This window comes from Pelmatolapia mariae, linkage group LG16_19, assembly GCF_036321145.2.
Source record: "Pelmatolapia mariae isolate MD_Pm_ZW linkage group LG16_19, Pm_UMD_F_2, whole genome shotgun sequence".
NCBI lineage: Eukaryota > Metazoa > Chordata > Actinopteri > Cichliformes > Cichlidae > Pelmatolapia > Pelmatolapia mariae.
In genome coordinates this window covers 29,971,017-29,992,652 of record NC_086241.1, presented here as the reverse complement: position 1 = coordinate 29,992,652, position 21,636 = coordinate 29,971,017, and the positions used below count along the sequence as shown (strand labels likewise).

Sequence of the window (21,636 nt, the reverse complement as noted above, 5' to 3'; positions counted from 1 at the left end):
TATCCACGTGGGCCTTTCAGCTATCTTCACAGCTGTGGGGGTCGTCAGCAGCGCTTAATATGGACCTTACCAGCGTGGGCCGAGTCTCCTGGCTTTGGGCATTCTTCCTGTAGGGGAACAGAATCATCTGGCAGATTGTTTATACTCATGACTTCTTTGCTTCTTAGCATTTTTATCATCCAGTCTGCTAGTGTGTTCTCTTCTTCTGCTTTTCTGTCATCACTGCAGAATACTGGAACTTTGAATGTACGATCTCAAATGGGGTTAACCCATTGTCAGTTGGTGTAATTCTCATGTACCTTTTGCTTGCAACATATTATATATGCTCTACAATTTTTTTTTGAAAGGGTATTGAATATGAAAATGTTGTTCTAATGCTGCTACCATCCCTCCTCTTGAGACATGGCACGTTCCATGGCTCAAAATTTCAGCAGTCTTGCAGAAGTTCTCATGATGCAAATGGCAACAACAATGATACAAAGGAAAGACACTCTTCAGAGTATCAAAGTATGCATGGCAAAGTGAAATAGCAGTAGGTGGTCATTCATGGGAAATTGCTGTCAGTCATTTCCGGTCACAGTCATGGCTCCTGGTGTCTGTGCTGTTTACAGAGTTATAAAGCTCCAACTGACAGCGCAGAGGGAGATTAGCGATGGCGCTGATGGCAGCTTGGCATGCTGCCATCATTATGTTCATCCCTAAGTTTCCGTTCCAACGCAGCTGTAGGTGTAGGGCAGAGCACATCGTACACCCTAGTCGTCTTTCTCAAGGTCAATGTAGGACCACTTCTGTATGCACACTTTCTCAGAGTGACCTTTGCATTGTAAACAATACAAGGGCATGAATAACACACAGCTGGTAAATTCACAAACACAGAAAGTGGCAATTAAAAGGTTAAGTCGGCATGGCCCAAAGCTCACGCAAAACTAGGATGTTGCTGTCACCTTTCTGCTCCTGTAAAAAAAAAAAGAAACATACATACATCCACCCTTTTGTCACATCTGGGAAGAAGTAGGTGCAACCTTGCATATTGGTGTCAAGTCAGTCAAGCTTTTGTCAGTCCAGTCAGTTCCCCATTTTTTATTATTGCTGATAGCAGAGCCTCTCGTGTCACATTAAGTTTCTACTGCCAGCAATATGACATTATTTCAAAAAAAGGAAAAAAGAATTTAGACTGGATTACCTCGCTGAATCCTTTTAGACAGGGTCTTACTATCTGATTGCATCCTGAATAAGTGGCTTTCTCCAGAGCCCACTGTAATGTGGAGAAGTTCACTTTGTGACTGTTTTCTCGACAACATGTTGTGTAGCGCTTTCAGTTCCAGTCATGCAGGTCTGCGTAAAGAAGAGATATTATCAAACAAAAATCTCAGTGCACTGTTAAAGTAAAAAATTAAAAAGGTCTAGTTAAGTCATATCTAAGCATGGTCTTCATCTCAGAAGTGCGGTGGCCCTGAGAGGCCAAACGGACTGCAACTTAAGAAAACACTAGCAATAAGAAAAACGCTGCAAAATCACACAAAACACAATGGAAATAGGAAAAAACAAAACACAAAAAGAAAAAACAACAACGGAAATAGGAAAAAAGAAATCAGAAAAACGAAAACAGAAATAGGAAAATTTCCAAAAGCACAAGGGAAGTGTTTCCAGGGAGACAATAACCCAACGGACCAGTTACAAGAACCAAAATATGCTAAGAACTGCGCTGGGAGACACTTAAAAGAAGTGGAGGATCAATCGGTTTTGTGAGGAAAGAAAAGATGAGAGGTAAGTGTGTTAGCCTAACTATTAGCCTAAAAATCCATCATCAGTATTATATGAATCATGATAAAACACACCTAGCATGTTTTGGGTTTCTGGTGCTGATCTTCATTCCCGAGCTGGAGGCCACCACCCGATGAAGCCAATAGAACCACATCATCTGCAAAAAGCAGAAATGAGATTCTGAGACCACCTAAGTAAAAGCCTTCCGCCACTTGATTGCGCCTAGAAATTCTCTCCATAAAAATTATGAACAGAATCAGTGACAAAGGGCAGTCCTGGCGGAGACCATCATCCACTGGGAATGATTTATTGCAGACTATGCAGACCAAGCTCTTGCAAGCTCTTGTTGTATAGGGATCGAATGGCCCGTAGCAATGGGCCAGATACCCCATACTCCTGAAGCACCTCCCACAGGGCACCCAGAGGGACAGTGTCAAATGCTTTCTCCAAGTCCACAAAACAATGTAGACTGGTTGGGCAAATTCCCATGTGCCCTTGAGTATCCTGGAGAGGATAAAGAGCTGGTACAGTGTTCCACGACCAGGAGGAAAACTGCATTGTTCCTCCTGTATTCGCGGTCTGACTAACTGACGGACTCTCCTTTCCAGCACACCGGACTTTCCCAGGGAGGCTGGGGGGTGGGATCCCCTTGTAGTTGGAATACACCTTCCGGTCCCCCTTCTTAAAAATGGGGACCACCACCCCGGTCTGCTTAACTACCTTAGTGACCTTGCCCCCAGAGATTGGTGGGTCATCCCCTTTGACCCAGACTCTGCTTCCTCCACGGAAGACATGGTTGGGAGTGAGATTAAGGAGGTCCTCAAAGTATTCCTTCCACCGCCCACAATTTCTTCAGTCGAAGTCAGCAGCGCTCCACCCGTACTATACACAGTGCAAGTAGAGCACCGCTTTCAGCTCCTGAGTTGCCTGACGGTTTGCCAGAATCTCTTTGAGGCAGTCCCAAAGTTATATTTCCATGGCCTCTCCAAACTCCTCCCACACCCGAGTTTTTTCTTCAGCCACTGCCCGAGCCGCGTTCTGCTTGGCCTATCAATACCTATTGGCTGCCTCCGGAGTTCCACAGGCTAACTAAGCCCGATAGGACTCCTTCGGCTTGGTGGCTCCCTTCACCTCTGGTGTCCACCATTTGGTTCGGGAGTTACCACCACGACAGGCACCAACCACCTTGCGGCCACAACTCAGTGCAGCAGCTTCGGCAATGGAGGTGCTGAACATGGTCCATTCCAACTCAATGTCCGCAGTCTCCCTCGGAATCCTGTTGAAGCTCTGCCGGAGGTGCGCGTTGAAGATCTAATGGACTGGGGCCTCTGCTAGGCGTTCCCAGCGCACCCTCACTATACGTTTAGGGGCGCCGGGTCTGTCCAGTGTCCTCCCCTGCCACCTGATCCACCTCACCACCAGGTGGTGATCAGTTGACAGGTCAGCCCCTCTCTTTACCCGAGTGTCCAGAACATATGGCCGCAGGTCTTGTGATACAATTACAAAATCGATCATCGACCTGTGGCCTAGAGCATCCTGGTGCCATGCATTTATGTACACTCTTATGTTCAAATATGGTGTTCGTTATGGCCAAACTGTGGTTTGCACAAAAGTCCAATAACAAAACATCGCTCAGGTTCAGATCAGGGAGGCTGTTTCCTCCCAATCACGCCCCTCCAGGTCTCACTGTCACTGCCCACATGAGAATTGAAGACTCCCAGTAGGACAGGACCCATTCCCACCTCCACCCCAGCTCGCCACCTTTCACTCAATTGTAGAGTGTAACAAAGAGATTGTGCTTTCTTCAAAAAAAACTTTGACCTGGATTGTTAGCTATCGATTATTTTCCTCAGTATTATTGTGGTACAATGGTAGAATTAAATTTTTCATTTAGCCTATTGTTTGCTGTGTTGTTACTTCGGACTTCTGTTTGAATCATGAGCACATCTTTCGCTTGTTCTGTTAAGTTGCAATTTAATGTTTTGCTTTGTTCTTTAATTTCTTTAAACTCTCATATTGTGCAAAAGCCTTGAGCAACCCATCTTTTTTCTATATTTTGCAAAAGAGAGGCCAGACTTTCACCTAGTTTTTCTTCTTTAAGTGCTCTCTGGGCTTTATGAATGTGTTTCAAAGTTGTTCTTCAGACATTGGCTGCTTTTTTAATCATTTTCTGTCCAGTTCTTGTACCTTGGAGAGGAATCTTTTTTCAAGCTCTATTTTAACATACCAAATAAATAGAAAGTGTATTCCACCAGTGGTAACTTGATAGATGTGTGTGGGTGTATACCTCTAATGAGCTATTTTTTACTGGGGGCTGGGCTGGGTCTTTGAAAATGTGAGCAAACATGGTGAAAATGGGACATTAGAAGACTACCAAAAAAAAAAAAGAAGTCTATACTACTATCTAAATTTAAGGTTTTCCTACTCGATATTCAGTTTTTGTTGTTTCTGTTGAAACCTTCAGTTTGTTTCAAGGAGGAGAGTACCTGTATCTCACAGTTACACCAACATAAAAAAACTGTGATGTTCTGATATCTCATGAACACAGCCCTGCACTGAAAACTGTTTCTGACTGAGCAGACATAAATAAACTAAACAGACATGTTCTGGCTTGTCAGAATTTTTAAGTATTTAAGTTACACTCTGTTATAAATTCAACATGATGTCAGAAAGTTTCAGATGTATTAACTCCAGGTTTAGTAACATACAGTACTTTTAAAAACTGAATTTTAATAGTAATGTAAAAATCCAAAAATATTTTTTGATTAATTTCATTAAATGACAAAACACATCAATGGCATTCAGTAAGAAAGTTTTACAGACACGCAGAGATGGTTTAGTAACATACAGTACTTTTAAAAACTGAATTTTAATAGTAATGTAAAAATCCAAAAATCTTTTTTGATTAATTTTATTAAATGACAAAACACATCAATGGCATTTAGTAAGAAGGTTTTACAGACAGGTAGAGATGGTGGTTGCTGCTAGTCTATAGAAAGCTCTTCATTAAGAGGTGATGATATGGAAATGAAGCATGGCAGCTGAAGAACAATCACTAAAATAAGAAAAGCAAAAACCCCTTATTTCAACTTTGTTATAAAAACAATAATCTTCTTTGCATTTTTCCAAACTTTGAAACAGTGTTCTGTAAATACTTTCTGTCAATGATTGCTGGAATACTGTTTAGATATGTTAAAATCACAGCGATAGGATAGAAAAGATACTTGGGCCAGTGTTTGGAAGTCACTGGCCTTACGTGGGTGGTCGGAGAGCTGTTGAATGATCACCTAATGTGTGACAAAGGACGGTCTTTGTGACAGTCATTTACCACTGACCCTGTGGTCAGTCTTTGGCTACATCCACACTGTAAAAAAATTGTAATATAAAAGTAGTTTACTGTGTATTTTACAGTTTTGTACTGTTCTTCTAGAATATCATTAAATTCACATAAATAGACTGTGATTTTACATTTCAAATGTAAATTAACGTAAAATCACTGTAAATGTAATAAAACATAATTTTCTTGTTTTTTAAATGTATCTGTCTGTACATATGCATATTTAGATTGTTAGAATACATTCACAAATGCATCATAATTTCACAAATATTTGTCCGTTATTTGAAAGATTGAACTGTTAAATTCAAATGTAATGTGATAGGTTTGTAGCATAAACCTATTCGTTGGAACGTTCAAGACAATTTACTACACAGCAAAAGCAAGACACAAGTAGGCAAAGTTCTTTGTGTTACTCATATATGAGGGAGAGAACCACAACAAGTGCCGTTCCTTCGCTTGACCCCAGTCGCTCTCATCTGCTCCCTCGTAACACTGCTCTTTATTGAGGTTACATGAATATGCATAGGTTCATTAACATATCTTACATAGGTATACATGTGAACAAAGAGTACCGTCTGTGTGTGTGTGTAGGTATGTGTGTGTGTGTGTGTGTGTGTGTGCGTGTGTGTGTGTGTGTGTGTGTGTGTGTGGGGTCAAGCTGTGACCCCATAAATGACTTCCCAAAATCTGCTTGCCTGGAAGTCCAGCAGTTCATCTAAACAAAAGTCCACCTTTTTGGTCTTAGTGAGGACTCGAGCAGCAGAGTTCTGAATGAGCTGTAGTTGTCTGACTGATTTTTTAGGTAGACCTGTAAAGATGCTGTTACAGTAATCAAGCCTACTAAAGATGAATGCATGGACTAGTTTTTCCAGGTCCTGTTGAGACATCAGATCTTTTATCCTTGATATATTCTTGAGGTGATAGTAGGCTGATTTTGTTATTGTCTTAATGTGTTTTTCTAAGTTTAGGTCTGCATCCATCACTACACCCAAATTTCTCGCCTGGTTTGTGGTTTTTAGGTGTATAAATTGAAGTTCTCTGGTGACCTGTAATCGTTTTTCTTTGGCACCAAAGACTATTACTTCAGTTTTGTTTTTGTTTAGCTGGAGAAAATTGTGGCACAACCAGTCATTAATTTCCTCAATGCTTTTACCAAGAGCCTGTACAGGGCCTCGGTCTCCTGGTGACATTGTGATATATATTTGTGTGTCATCTTGATTTGATTTTATTTTATTTTATTGATTAGCATTCAGATATCTCAGTGAATACAGAATAAAGATTACCACAAAGCAAGAAAGCATGAGACAAGGCTAATCAAAAGGTAGTGGCTGAAGCATTTGCTTATTACGCCAACCCTTTTAACAAAAGATCTTTTTGCATGCAGCTCCTGTACACAGGAGAATAAAACAAAGCAAAGCAAAAACAAACAAACAAAAAGACTTAGATAAGTAACTACATCAAAGCCAAACAATCAAGAGTTTCATTATTATTATTTTTGCTCTTTTCATTCTTGATTTATATATTTTTCTAATACTCTATTTTTAAACATGTTTTTAAACAAGGAAAATGAACTACACCTTTTTAAATCACTGTCATAACTATTCCACAGGTTAACTCCTCTAACAGAAACACATCTCTGCTTTATATTTGTCCTTATCTTGTTTTTTTTTAAAGAAATCTGTTCCCCTTAAGTCATATTGACTCTCTCAGACTTTAAACAGCTTCTGAGTACTGGGGCAAAGCAAGTTATTTTGTGCTTTATACATTATCAGTGCCATTTTATATTCAACTAAATCATAAAATTTCAGGCTATTCAGATTAATAAACAAAATGTTAGTTGGTTCTATATAGTTTGATTGATTTATAATTCTTATAGCTCTTTTTTGTAACTTGAAAATAGGAAGAGTATTTGTTTTATATGCATTACCCCATATCTCCAGACAATAAGTCATATATGGAAGCAACAGAGTACAATAAAGTGTGTATAATGATTTTTTGTTCAGGACATGCTTTGTTTTATAGAGAATAGCAATGGTTTTTGACATTTTTGTTTTCACATGGTTTATATGAGACTTCCAACTCAGCTTATCATCAATTATCACTCCAAGAAATTTATTTTCGTACACTCTTTCAATTTCAATTCCATTAACCCTGATTTTAGATACATTTTTCATTTGTCTAGTGCCAAAAATAATCACTTTTGTTTTCTTTATATTTAATGATAACTTATTTACATCAAACCAGTTTTTTAATATATTTAACTCCTTTTCCACTGTAGTCAGAAGCTGTTCTAGGTTTTTACCTGAGCAATACAGAGTGGTATCATCAGCAAACAATACACATTTTAACAGTTTGGAAACACTACATATACACTACATAGGGCCCAGCACAGAGCCCTGAGGAACACCACAAGTTACCTTCAACTGCTTAGATTTTACATTATTGATTTCGACATATTGATATCTGTCATCCAGGTAACTTTTCATCCACTTATATGCTATCCCTCTTATGCCATATCTCTCTAGTTTATTCATTAATATACAGGGTGGGCCATTTATATGGATACACCGTAATAAAATGGGAATAGCTGGTGACATTAAAGTCCTGTTTGTGGCACATTAGTATATGTGAGGGGGCAAACTCCTCAAGATGGGTGGTGACCATGGTGGCCATTTAGAAGTCGGCCATCTTGGATATAACTTTTGTTTTTTCAATAGGAAGAGGGCCATGTGACACATCAAACTTATTGGTAATGTCACAAGAAAAAACAATGGTGTGCTTGGTTTCAACGTAACTTTATTCTTTCATGAGTTATTTACAAGTTTCTGACCACTTATAAAATGTGTTCAATGTGCTGCCCGTTGTGTTGGATTGTCAATGCAACAACGATAGTGGGTCCATTCTTCATCAATGGAAACCTCAAGGCCACTGGATATTTGAAATTGCTACATGATGACGTGTTTCCCTCTTTATGCACTGAAGCTGGCATGTTCCCTGAGTTTTTCCAGCAAGATGGTGCACTACCACATTATGGGTGCCAGATCCGAGCATTCCTAGATGAACAGTTTCCTGGAAAGTGGATTGGTCGTCGTGGGCCAGTTGAATGGCCTCCAAGGTCTCCCGATCTGACCCCCTTAGACTTTTATCTTTGGGGTCATCTGAAGGCAATTGTCTATGGTGTGAAGATACGAGATGTGCAGCACCTGAAACTATGGATACTGGATGCCTGTGCTGGCATTTCCCCTGCGGTGTTGCTATCAGTGTGTGAAGAGTGGGAGAAGAGGGTTGCATTGACAATACAAAGTTGTATCCAAGATGGCCGACTTCTAAATGGCCACCATGGTCACCACCCATCTTGAGGAGTTTGCCCCCTCACATATACTTTTTTTTTTTTTTTGCCTGTCCCGTTTGGTTCTTTTGCCATCAGAATTATTGTCTAAAGGTGAAGAAAGATGCCCAACGGATTTACTTTACCAAATGGACCATCCCAGCCTTGCCGTAATGGTCTATTTGATTCACCTTTTATTGGTAAATGGTAAATGGCCTGCATTTGTATAGCACTTTACTTAGTCCCTAAGGACCCCAAAGCGCTTCACACTACATTCAGTCATTCACACACACATTCACACACTGGTGATGGCAAGTTACATTGTAGCCACAGCTGCCCTGGGGCGCACTGACAGAGGCGAGGCTGCCGGACACTGGCGCCACCAGGCCCTCTGACCACCACCAGTAGGCAAACATGGGGTTCGTATCTTGCCCAAGGATATTTGGCATGCAGCCTGGAGCAGCCTGGGATCGAACCACCGACCTTCTGGTTAGTGGCTGACCTGCTCTGCCACCTGATCTACAGTTTATTTTATTTTTTATTTTCACTTGCTAGATATGGGACAGACTTGAATGAGGAAAAGAAAAGGGAGAAAGAAAGAGGGGGAAAAAAACAGCGGAGACATTGTGGTGGCATTGTGGTGGACATTGTGGTGGAGCGGGAAGAGAGAGGCAGCTGGAGATGGGGAGGGAAGGAAGGGAGGGGCAAGTGACCCCTCCCTGGGGCCAGCTCCCCCGCTGACCCCAGTAGGCACCCCCATACTCTGCAACCCGCCAGGGAAAGGGGGCCCAGGCCCATCTGGACCGGGGCCCAGTGCTGCAGCGCCGCCCGGCCCCACAGAGCCTGGGACAGCCCACCCGACCCCACCACAGAGAAAACTGCACCCACCCCGTCATCCACTCATCTTCCAGACTATACAAGACAATAGACGCCCAGGCTGAGATCTTCCTCCACCTCTCCTGTATCTCCCCCTCCTGCAGAGTGAGTTCCTGAAGAGAGTAGAGCTCCTGCAAGATGTAACAACCTCCCCCACCAGTTGAAGAGCCCCCCAGGTGGCTCGATGCACTGGCGGCACCCTGCCGCTGGGCCCCCATACACCCACCCGCCCACAACCCCGGCAACACACCAACCAGGACCCAAGCCCCCGAGGCCCAGCCAGGGCCCCAGCCGAGAGACGGAGCGCCCCCAGAACCCCACGCCCGTCCAGGACCCACCCAGGGGCAGCCCCCTCACATATACTAATGTGCCACAAACAGGACTTTAATATCACCAACCATTCCCATTTTATTATGGTGTATCCATATAAATGGCCCACCCTGTAGAATGATCAATTGTATCAAACGCCTTTTTTAAGTCTATAAAAACACCAACAGTATATTCCTTATTATCTATTGCATTAGATATCCCTTCTACAAGTTCTATCACTGCCATCGAAGTGGACCTTTTCACTCTAAAGCCATATTGGTTACCACTTAGGAGATTATGCTTCTCCATATATTTATCAAGTCTATTAACAAATAACTTTTCTAAAATTTTTGAGAACTGTGGGAGTAGTGATATTGGCCTGTAATTGGTAAACTGACATCTCTCTCCGTTTTTATGGATTGGAATAACTTTTGCTATTTTCATTTGTGAGGGAAATACACCAGTTCGAAAGGACAGATTTACAAATGTATGCGAAAGGTTGCACTATATATTCTATAATACTTTTAACTAATATCATGTCAATACCAAAACAGTCAGTGGACTTTTTATTTTTAAATGTCTTCACAATGTTAATTATTTCTCTATGAGTTGCAGCACCAATAAACATGGAGGACAGATTCTGAGTAATATGTTTATTTAGGTCGTTATTATTTCTTGACTCTGGAATTTCTTTTGCTAAATTAAAGCCAACATTTACAAAGAAATCATTAAATTCATTTGCAATGTCTTTAGTTTTATCAAGCACAATATCTTTATCTTTTTTTAAATAGTCTGGATAATTGTTATTTTTTGAGCCCTTTTTGATTATACTATTTAATATCATCCATGTTTCTTGTGTGTTACTTCTACTTTGCTCCAATAATTTGTGGTCATATTCTTTCTTACTTGTCCTTATAATATTTACTAATCTACTTTTATATAACTTGTACTTTATTTCAGCATCTTTTGTCCTCTGTTTTATGAATCTCTTATATAGATTATTTTTCTTTTTACATGCATCTTCTATCCCCTTTGTGATCCATGGCTTATTTGATCTGTGATGCTTTCTAGTGATTTTCATTAAAGGACAATGTTTTTCATATAGTGAAATTACAGTTGATAGGAATGCATCATATGCACTATTTGAATCTTCATTTGCAAAAACCTCATTCCAATTGTGTTCCTTCAAGTCCACCTGGAGGGCAGCAATGGCTCTTGTTGTTCTATGTCGTATCATATCAAATGTTTGATTCTTTTGTTTAGTTTTAATCCCAAAATAATTTTGAAAAATTGCAAAAACAGGAAGATGATCGCTTATATCAGTTATAAGAAGTCCACCTACTATTTCATGGTCAATTTTATTTGTGAATATATTATCTATCAATGTAGCTGTATCAATTGTTATTCTACTTGGTTTTATAATTACAGGGAAAAGGGAGTTACTATACATCTATACATTGTATTGATGAAATCTGTTGTTTTCTGATGTCCATTTGGGACATCAGAAAACAACAGATAGCTATGATAGTTTATTTTGTTGTTCTTTATAATCTGTGCCAGTGGGAGCATGTAAATGTTAAACAGAAGGGGTCCCAAGATGGAACCTTGGGGAACTCCACGTGATACTTGTCTTCTCAGATGTGAAGTTACCTATTGATACAAAGTATTTCCTGTTTTCTAAGTATGTTTTGAACCAGTTTAGTACAGTTCCTGAGAGACCTGCCCAGTTCTCCAGTCGTTTGAGTAATATGTTGTGGTCAACTGTATCAAATGCTGCACTGAGATCCAGTAAAACTAAGACTGACATTTTTCCACTGTCTGTATTCAGACATATGTCATTAAACACTTTGGTCAGAGCGGTTTCAGTGCTGTGGTTCTGTCTAAAACCTGACTAGAAGGCATCATAGCAGTTATTCTGTTTTAAGAAGTAATTCAGCTGTTGAGAAACTGCTTTTTCAATGATCTTACTTAAAAATGGGAGATTTGAGATCGGCCTGTAGTTGTTCATTTGTGTCTTGTCAAGATTGTCCTTTTTCAGTATAGGTTTAATTACAGCAGTTTTTAGTGGTTCTGGAAACACACCTGACATTAAAGAAAAGTTGACGATCTGTAACAGGTCTGACTCCAAAGTCTTTGAGACCTTTTTGAAAAAACTTGTTGGCAGGACATCTAAACAGCAAGAGGAGGAGTTCAGTTGACCTAAGATGTCCTCCAGGTCTTTGCTGTTAATAGGGTGAAACTGGTTGATGGTGTTTAAACAGTTTTTCGGTGGACACAGTACATATCCTGAATCTGCTGTTGATGTACCAATTGCTTGTCTAATCTTTTGGATTTTTTCTGTGAAGAATTTGGCAAAGTCATTGCAGGCCATGGTCGAATGAAGTTCAGCTGCCACTGACACAGGAGGGTTTGTTAGTCTGTCAACTGTAGAAAATAAGACCCGAGCATTATAACTGTTTTTAGTGATGATGTCAGAGAAGTAGGACCTCCTTGCACTCCTCAGTTGTAAATTATAATTGTGAAGTTTCTCTTTATAGATGTCATAATGAACCTGGAGGTTTGTTTTTCTCCATCTGCGCTCAGCTTTCCTACACTCTCTTTTTTCATTTTTCACCAGTGTGGAGTTTCTCCATGGAGACTTTTTCCTTCCAGAGATAACCTTCACCTTAATGGGAGCAATAGTGTCCATTACATTTAACATTTTAGCATTGAAGCTATTGACGAGCTCATTGACTGAACCTCTGGACAGGTCAGGTGTTAATGGGAAGACCTGGTTAAAGATCTCACTACTGTATTCAGTTATACACCATTTTGTGATCACTGCTGTTGATATATTTGTGTGGGCTGAAATTTTACTTTCAAAGAAAACAAAGTAATGATCAGACAGGCCCACATCAGACACAGTAACCTTTGAAATGCTCAGGCCCTTGGAGATCAGTAGGTCAAGAGTGTGTCCTCTATTATGTGTGGCCTTTGGTGTGTGGCCTCTGTTACATGCTGAGTCAGCCCAAAGTTGCCCAGAGTGTTACTCAGGTCTTTAGTCCCTTTGTCCTGAGGGTTGTTCACATGGATGTTAAAATCCCCAACAATAATTACACAGTCGAAATCAACAGAGATCACAGACAGCAGTTCATTGAGGTCATTAAAAAAGTCTGTGCAGTATTTGGGAGGCCTGTAAACATTAAGAAACACAACTTTGGATGGAGCATTCAGCTCCATCCAACATAATGCTATGGAAAAATATATAAAATGATTCGTATAAACTTTTTTTACATCAAATAATTATTATTATTATTGTTATTTAGGGCGATCGTGGCTCAAGAGTTGGCAGTTCGCCTTGTAATCAGAAGGCTGCCGGTTCGAGTCCCGGCTCGGACACTCTCGGTCATTGTGTCCTTGGGCAAGACACTTCACCTACCACCTACTGGTGATGGCCAGAGGGGAATTATAAAGTGGAATTGTAAAGCGCTTTGAGGGTCTCATAAAGCGCTATATGAATGCAATCCATTATTATTTAAACCAACTGTTAACTGTATATTTCTGTACATTTAAGTATAATTATTCATATTGCTGCATTCATTGACCTTGTTTCGTTGTTTAATCACATTAAATTGTTCCTAATTTAATGTTTAAAAGCACCTGAAAAAGGCAAAATCCCATGTAAAATTAGGGCAACAAACTGTATTGTCATTACTGAAAATAACCGTATTTTCATGGGAAAGTTATTTTCTGTTATTTTATGGTATTATTTTGGCGCCCCAGCTGCCGGAATATTACTGTTTTTTTAGGATTTTTTTTTTTACGGTGCACACTAGCCCGGATATATTTGAAAACGGCGTTTTCGTCTGAAAACACTCCGCGTCCACACTAGCGTTTTCAGTCGTTTTCACAGAGTTGTGCGTCCACATTGAAACGGCCATAATTAGCACCACATATTTGTGTTTTATACTTTATTGCACACAGTTAACCATTGTAGAGTATTAGGAGTAGACTGCTATACTCAGACACTAACAGCACATAAACAGTGCCCCCTTTTTTAAAATGAAACAAGGCTATTAAGACATGTTTGCGCTAAAATATGTGCTGTGCTTTCAATAATATATATGTGGTATTAAAATACGCCAAATGTTTTCCTTTTAAGCACGTTTTAAATAAAACCGATCTACCAGTAGGCTGCCATTGTCATTTAGTTCTCAATGCACTCTGGGTAGTGACGTCATACCGCATCAAGTTCACAGTTAGCAGCGCACTGCAAATGGCTTCTCTTCAACCTTTCCAGTTTGAACCAGAGCAAACCAAGACAGAGGATGAAAAAAGTCAACCAGTACTTAGTTTACATGAAGATGAAAACAATCCGTCACATGAGGATGTGCGAGTGGGGGAAAACTACTGGTGTCTATGCAGCAACTGCTTGCCAATGGCAACGGCGACTGAGAGCGTTTGTTGTAAAGAGCTCAATTTTGTGGCAGGAGCTATCCATGGTATCGCAAAACCACATGATAAAAACATTAATAGAATTCTAATTTTTATTATACAGTGAAATTACGATATCGTTATTTTTACAGATCCTCCATGCATTACAGTGCACCAAAACTTTGAAGCCGTATGTCTTAATCCAGATGTTCTTTGGGCAGCACTTGTTAGCCTCCATGGCCAGTATAGTGCTGGTCTACCAAGTCGTAACCAGGTCACTAATAGGCAACTTAATTAATATAGTATATACACTATAAAATTTTAAGTAAACTGCGCTGTATACTTCTTAACTTTTGTGTTTTATCAGTTAAGACAAAAAGCATAAATGACTAGTTATAGTTCATTCATTTTTTTAAGATCTTACAGCTATGCTTCATATCGACAGTTCACCTAGTAGATGCATGGCTGGCTAGGGAGAAGAGTACATAGAATCATCCCATCATGTGTAGTGAACAATAATCATAAATGGACAAAGAACTGGAAGGGGCGTGTATGGAGGTGTGGTCCAGCTCCTGAAATTCAGATAAATTATTTCCAATTGTTGCCAAAATGTCTTCTGCTGTTTGCTAACGTCTAAAGGAAAAATATGCACACACACTAACACACACACACACAAATACAGAGACAGGAAACAATCAAACAGGAGCAATACAGTACTGTAGGAAACAACAATTCTGTGACCTTTGACCCCTTCCTGTACTTATGTACTGCACATGTATGTCCACTCTGAGTCCAGTCCTGAATGTTATGAACCCACTGGTGGGTCTGTGTGTCACCAAGTGACAGCTCTGACTGAAGGACTCACAGGTGTGAACATGTGAAAGTGAGACATAATGATATTCACAGAAAAATATATTTACCTCATATATGTTGGGGGAAAGCTTTTTTCTGACAGGCTCCATTTAATAAGCAGCAGTATAACACAATCCACCTCTTTATTATGCACAAACAAACAAATCACCCACACTAATCCACAGAGTATCAGTAAATCCATTGCACTATTTATATGTTCATAAATGGTGCCAGTACTCGAAACACTTCCTGAACCAACGAGGCTTCAAACATCATCAGTGACATTACATGGCCAAAAAATCCACAAGAGCTGCTTCTCTAAGCAGTTTCAAGATTTCTTGAAGCATCAGCACGGTACAACCCATCACTAGTAATCACTCATCTGTGATGACTCATCCACTACTTAAGGCTAAAGATTTCCCTCAGTTGCTGACAGATTAATGCTCCTACTTTGGTAGTGTAGCTTGACCATCATGTTCTGTGTTTTTTTGGGTTTGTGAGAAATTCAGTTTTCTCTTTTGGACTTAAGTGTTTCTCTTCTGAACTTCTTCATTATTGCTAACCTGTGGAGAAATACATGGAGGAAATCTATTTGGATTCACCTGCCTGCCCCCTTGCTTGCCCCACTCAGAAAGAAGACACCAAAATATTCTTAATTCAGTCTTTACCAGAGATGGGCAGTAACATGTTACGAGTAACGCAAGTATTTTACAAGTACAAGTATTTTGTACAATCTGGCCAACTCTTCCAAGTTTGTGTGTTTGTGTTTTTTTTCCTTCTGACCATATGCAGCTTTAGACACCATCCTGTCAGCGTCCTTATACTTATCACCACGCTGTGTTTATGCGCTGAAAGAAAAATTATTTCCTTATAAGTAAAACCGATTCTTAAATGCAATTTCACCAAATCACTGACATAAGGCATTTTGTAGAAGCTAAGTTACAAGTTACCAAGGTTAGCTAGGTCACAGTTTTTACTGCATACTGTAGATTAAACATAACAAACCCTAGCACTCATAAAATATGTATTTTATGACTCGTTGGTGCGTCCCTTTACAGATCTGTCTGTATCAGGATGGGTCTAAACAACATGGTGTAAATGCAGTTGCTGGTGAGCCTCATTTCCTGTAGGAGGTGAAAAAGAGCAGAGATCTGTTCCCCTTCAGAGCACAGAGGTTGTTTCTGTTCAGAGAAAGTCAAACTGTCTGACGGTCACTGAGAGACGGTGAAACGGCACAGCACATGAATCAAATGGACCAAACAAAATTCTGCTGTTCAGTCTGTTTGGATCTACTGAAGGATCCGGTGGCTATTCCCTGTGGACACAGCTACTGCATGAATTGTATTAAAAGCTTCTGGGATGAAGAGGAAGAGAAGAAACTCTACAGCTGCCCTCAGTGCAGAGAGACCTTCACCCCGAGGCCTGTCCTGGTGAAAATCACCATGTTAGCAGATTTAGTGGAGGAGCTGAAGAAGACTGGACTCCAAGCTGCTCCTGCTGATCACTGCTATGCTGGACCTGAGGATGTGGCCTGTGATGTCTGCACTGGAAGAAAAATGAAAGCCTTCAAGTCCTGTTTATTCTGTGTGGCATCTTACTGCGAGAAACACCTTCAGCCTCATTATGATGTGGTTCCATTAAAGAAACACAAGCTGGTGGAGCCCTCCAAGAAGCTCCAGGAGAACATCTGCTCTCGTCATGATGAGGTGATGAAGATGTTCTGCCGTACTGATCAGCAGAGTATCTGTTATCTCTGCCCTGTGGATGAACATAAAGACCATGACACAGTCTCAGCTGCAGCAGAAAGGAATGAGAGACAGAGGGAGCTCGAGGTGAGTCGACAAAACATCCAGCAGAGAATTCAGGACAGAGAGAAAGATGTGAAGCTGCTTCAACAGGTGCTGGATCCCATCAATCAGTCTGCTGATAAAACAGTGGAGCACAGTGAAAAGATCTTCACTGAGCTGATCCATCTCATCCAAAAAAGAAGATCTGATGTAAAGCAGCAGATCAGATCCCAGCAGGAAACTGAAGTGAATCGAGTCAGAGAGCTTCAGGAGAAGCTGGAGCAGGAGATCACTGAGCTGAAGAAGAAAGATGCTGAGCTTAAGCAGCTCTCACATACAGAGGATCACATCCATTTTCTACACAACTACCCCTCACTGTCAGCACTCAGTGAGTCTACAGACTCATCCAGCATCAATATCCATCCTCTGAGGTACTTTGAGGATGTGACAGCAGCTGTGTCAGAGGTCAGAGATAAACTACAGGACATTCTGAGAGAGGAATGGACAAACATCTCACTGACAGTCACTGAAGTGGATGTTTTACTGTCAGATCCACCGGAGCCAAAGACCAGAGCTGGATTCTTAAAATATTCACGTGAAATTACACTGGATCCAAACACAGCAAACAAACATTTGTTATTATCAGAGGGGAGGAGAAAAGCAACAGCAATGAAACAACAACTGTCTTATTCTGATCATCCAGACAGATTCACTGTATGGTGTCACGTCCTGAGTAGAGAGAGTCTGACTGGACATTGTTACTGGGAGGTGGAGTGGAGAGGGAGAGGAGTTTATGTAGCAGTTGCATACAAGAATATTAGCAGAGCAGGGAATGAATGTAGGTTTGGACGTAATGACAAATCCTGGGCGTTAGATTGTAACAACAACAGTTACACATTTCGGTACAACAACATCCAAACTCCTGTCTCAGGTCCTCAGTCCTCCAGAGTAGGAGTGTACCTGGATCACAGAGCAGGTATTTTGTCCTTCTACAGCGTCTCTGAAACCACGACTCTCCTCCACAGAGTCCAGACCACATTCACTCAGCCACTCTATGCTGGACTTTGGCTTTACTATGATTATGGAGACTCTGCTGAGTTTATTAAACTGAAATAGACTGAAGTCTTTCATGTTGTGGGTTTAAATCTGTTTCATTTCTGCACTGCACAGAGATCAGCTGTCAGTCGAACATTATGTGTGGTATCTCGACATCTTCTAGTTGTTCTCTTGATGTTTTGGACTTTTTAAAGGAGATCTTTCCTGTGACTGTTTATGCAGACTACCATGATTTTTATCTGCAAAAATATTTCTCCGCATGAAAAGGTAAACTTGTCTATCCTCTAAATGTTTCTTGAATATTTGTATTGAAAAATGTTGACATTTCTCTTTATGAGCAGGGCAGACCATGTGTGTGTTTTTGTGTTTGTTTTTGTCAAAATCATCAAACAAATGAGAAAAATTGTGATTTTAATGAATTAATTGATATTTATTTTGTGATTAAACAGCAGCCGCTCTGTGAAAAAAAAGAACCTTAGTTGACTGTACATCTTTTTATTTGTAATGATGCAGCTACTTGACCATCATAGCTGCCATGTAGCGATAGTCTTTTCCAGCAGTTACTGGTCTTGCTCTGAATGTTTTGTCGACTTTGCTCAATAAAATTTTGAACTTGGGTTCGCCAACACTTTCCCCATCTTGATAAAAAGCCTGTTCAAAAACATAAATATCAAAATATATATTTGATACAAAATTCCCAATGTAATATAGGGGTGAGCGATAAGGCAAAAATATAATTTAGTTTTTTGTTTTCATCCCCATTTTAGTTGAGTTTGTACTTTTGTCATACACAGAAGACTACTGCTATCAATGTCTTCATAAAACCTCATTATACTACATCTTACTTATTTTAACTTTTTTATTAATATGAACACTGGCATTGTTTCAGTAAAAATGACGGGGAAGAGCAGAGCAAAAAGAATTCATCTTGATTCAAACATCTTCCCAGATTGTGATAACTTCATATGTCAATTTAATTTTTTAGTCATAGTGCCCACCCCAAGCATAACATGCTTACACCCTTAAGAAAATTAATACAATTTACATAACTGTTTCCTGTTTACATTGTTGTTATGTTACAGGGTAGCAAGTAGAGATGTGTAAAGCAGCCGGTATTTGTAGAAATGTACGTAAAAAATTACAGTAAATAACTGTAAAATGGCAACTGTAAATTACCATTAAATCAAAAAGAGTAAATTATTGTAATATGTATATTAAATTTCTGTAAATTGAGAAATGGTGATTTGCATTTATTTTTACACTGCTAATTAGCTGAAAATATATTATTTTACAGTAATATGGCACATTGTCTTTGAAAACAACAGGAAAAATCTGTAACATTATTTACATTATTAATCACCCTACAATTTACATAATAATTCTGTATGAATGACAATCTTTCCTGCTGTTTTCATTTGAATTAACAATTTACAACTGTATATTAATTACTCAAAACATACCGTACTTTTAATTTTAACAAAATGTCAAAACATTGTTAGAATTATTGTGAAAATTACAGTGAATTTCTTTAATATTAACAAGCTCAGACTTTTTGATAAAACAGTATATCTTAACAGTAAATACGATCAATTACTAAAAATAAAAAATATGTATATTTCTTTAAGTTCTACAGTCTCAACAAGTATACCACAGCTATTTACAATGAAAAAAAAAATTTTTGTGGCACAATTAATGGCAAAAAGCCATTTTCTATGGTACAACCAACTACCCTAAAAATAACACTGTCTGTGTGCTTTTACAGTGTTTTTTAACCCTTTAAAGCACATCATGAGTCACAAGTGATTGTGTTTTAATCTTCCTTATCACTGCAAAGAAAAAAAAATTCAGATTTAGAATCTCAGGGATTCATCAGTTAACTTGGTTTGATCATTAAACATAATTTTTCTTATTAGTTAATTGCTTACTCCTCTCCTCGAACCACCATTCATGTTTATGACCACTGTGTACCAATCTTCTGATGACTACTTCCAGCAGGATGATGCACCATATCACGAAACTGTGATCATGTTAAACTGGGTTCTTAAACATCACAATGACTTCACTGAAATCCATCAGCCTCCACGTTCACCAGATCCCAAATCAAGGGCACCTTTGGGATGTGGTGGAACAGGAGATTTAAATCATGGATTTACCACTGTTCAGTCTGTGTTCAATCTGTTTGAGTGTGATACCACCTGAAATTAAAATTAATTGATCAAAATGAAATACCAAAAAATAATGAAATAATGTTAATAAAATAATTGGTGTAGTTTGCAAGGTCAAGAGCAGTCAAAAACAAAGTTACCTCTATATAAAAAAAAAACTTAGACGAGGAGGGTACTATGTTGTCAGAAATAGCTGTCTGACTGTGAGGTACTGCAACAGCAGAGGGCACCAATACTCCTTGGAAGCGTGTATTCCGCCAAACCAATGAAGAAGAAGATAGCGCCACTTCTAACGGTCCAGACTGACTCAGCGAGGGAGTGCCAGCAGCATCCCGCACTGAACAACAACATTCTATTTCAATGTAAGTATATCATTAGACATGAAACGTATATCAGCTGTAACCATAGTTAGCTTGGTCAGTTTTCTTGTTGCGTTGAAAGCGTTCCTCTGTCACAGGCTTTGCCTTCAGTCCTGTTTAGTTTTCTGGAAAGTTCATGCTAATGCAGCAGGTTGAAGATTTTAGTTAGCTTTACTGTGAAACAAACGCCAGAGTAGTATTATACCTATAGCATTTTTGCCCCCCCCCACCCCCCACCCCACCCCACCCCAACCCCTCAGGCATCCCCCCTCCCCTATCCCCCTCCGCGTTCATGTGTGCGCGTGAACGGACTTTTTGCGCGTGAACGGACTTTGCGCGTGAACGGACTTTGTACATGCTTGTGAGTTCAGAGGTCGTATGAGTTTACATGTGTTTAATAGCGTTTTATTTAATGAAACCATTATGTGTTTTTAATTAAACTCTTTTTAAAAGGATTGTATAGGTCTCAGAGGTCTGTTATTTAGACATAGATGATTTAATTTAACTAGTTTAGGGGTATTTTGTTTTTTTCTTTAGTGCTCTGAAACACACAGAGGCTAATAGTTTCAAACAGAAAGTTTCTCCACCTTCTAAATACTGTGTATTCCCGCACAGCATTTAATTTAACTAGTTTAGGATCATTTTACTTTTAATTTAACTATTTAGGAGCATTTTTGCTTTTTCTTTAGTGCTGTTTAGGAGCAAATAGTTTCAAACAGAAAGTTTTCCACCTTCTAAAAACAGCGTATTCCCCCACAGCATTTAATTTAAATAGTTTAGGAAGATTTCACTTTTCTAATAGTTTCACAGGCTAATAGTTGTTAAATAGAGTACCACAAACAACATGTATTCCTTTAGAAATAAACTTTTTATAGGGATTCTTAACTCTGCAACAGTTAGACCCCCAACAGTCAGCAAAAGAAGTCATGAAACAATAAAAGAGACGCCCTTATCAAGAACATCCCAGCACACACCCATAGATGATTTAACTGTTTTAAGAGCATTTTTCTTTAGTGCTCTGAAACACACAGAGGCTAATAGTTTTAAACAGAAAGTTTTTCCACCTTCTAAAACACACAAGGGCTAATAGTTTTTAAACAGAAAGTTTTTTCCACCTTCTAAAAACACATATTCACACACAGCATTTGATTTAACTGTTTTAGGAGCATTTTGCTTTTTTCTTTAGTGCTCTGAAACACACAGGGGGTAATAGTTTTAAACAGAATACCACAAACAGCAGGCATTCCTTTAGAAATAAACAGGGATTCTTAACTCTGCAACAGTTAGACAGAGGGGGGTTACAGTAGACCACCTACAGGCAGCAGAAGAGGTCATCCTTATCAAGAGCATCTCATCTGTACATGGAGTTTTCAATACAAACAGTCTCCTT

At 39.5% G+C, this 21,636-nt stretch overlaps 1 protein-coding gene across 1 annotated transcript; it reads left to right on the top strand.

Annotated features, from left to right (window-relative positions):
• Window positions 1-16,103: 16,103 nt before the first annotated feature.
• On the top strand, window positions 16,104-17,782 carry LOC134645979 (E3 ubiquitin/ISG15 ligase TRIM25-like). The gene has a single exon (XM_063499630.1). It carries the CDS (start codon window positions 16,121-16,123, stop codon window positions 17,780-17,782), a length of 1,662 nt encoding a protein of 553 aa, XP_063355700.1. The 5' UTR covers window positions 16,104-16,120.
• Window positions 17,783-21,636: the final 3,854 nt, after the last annotated feature.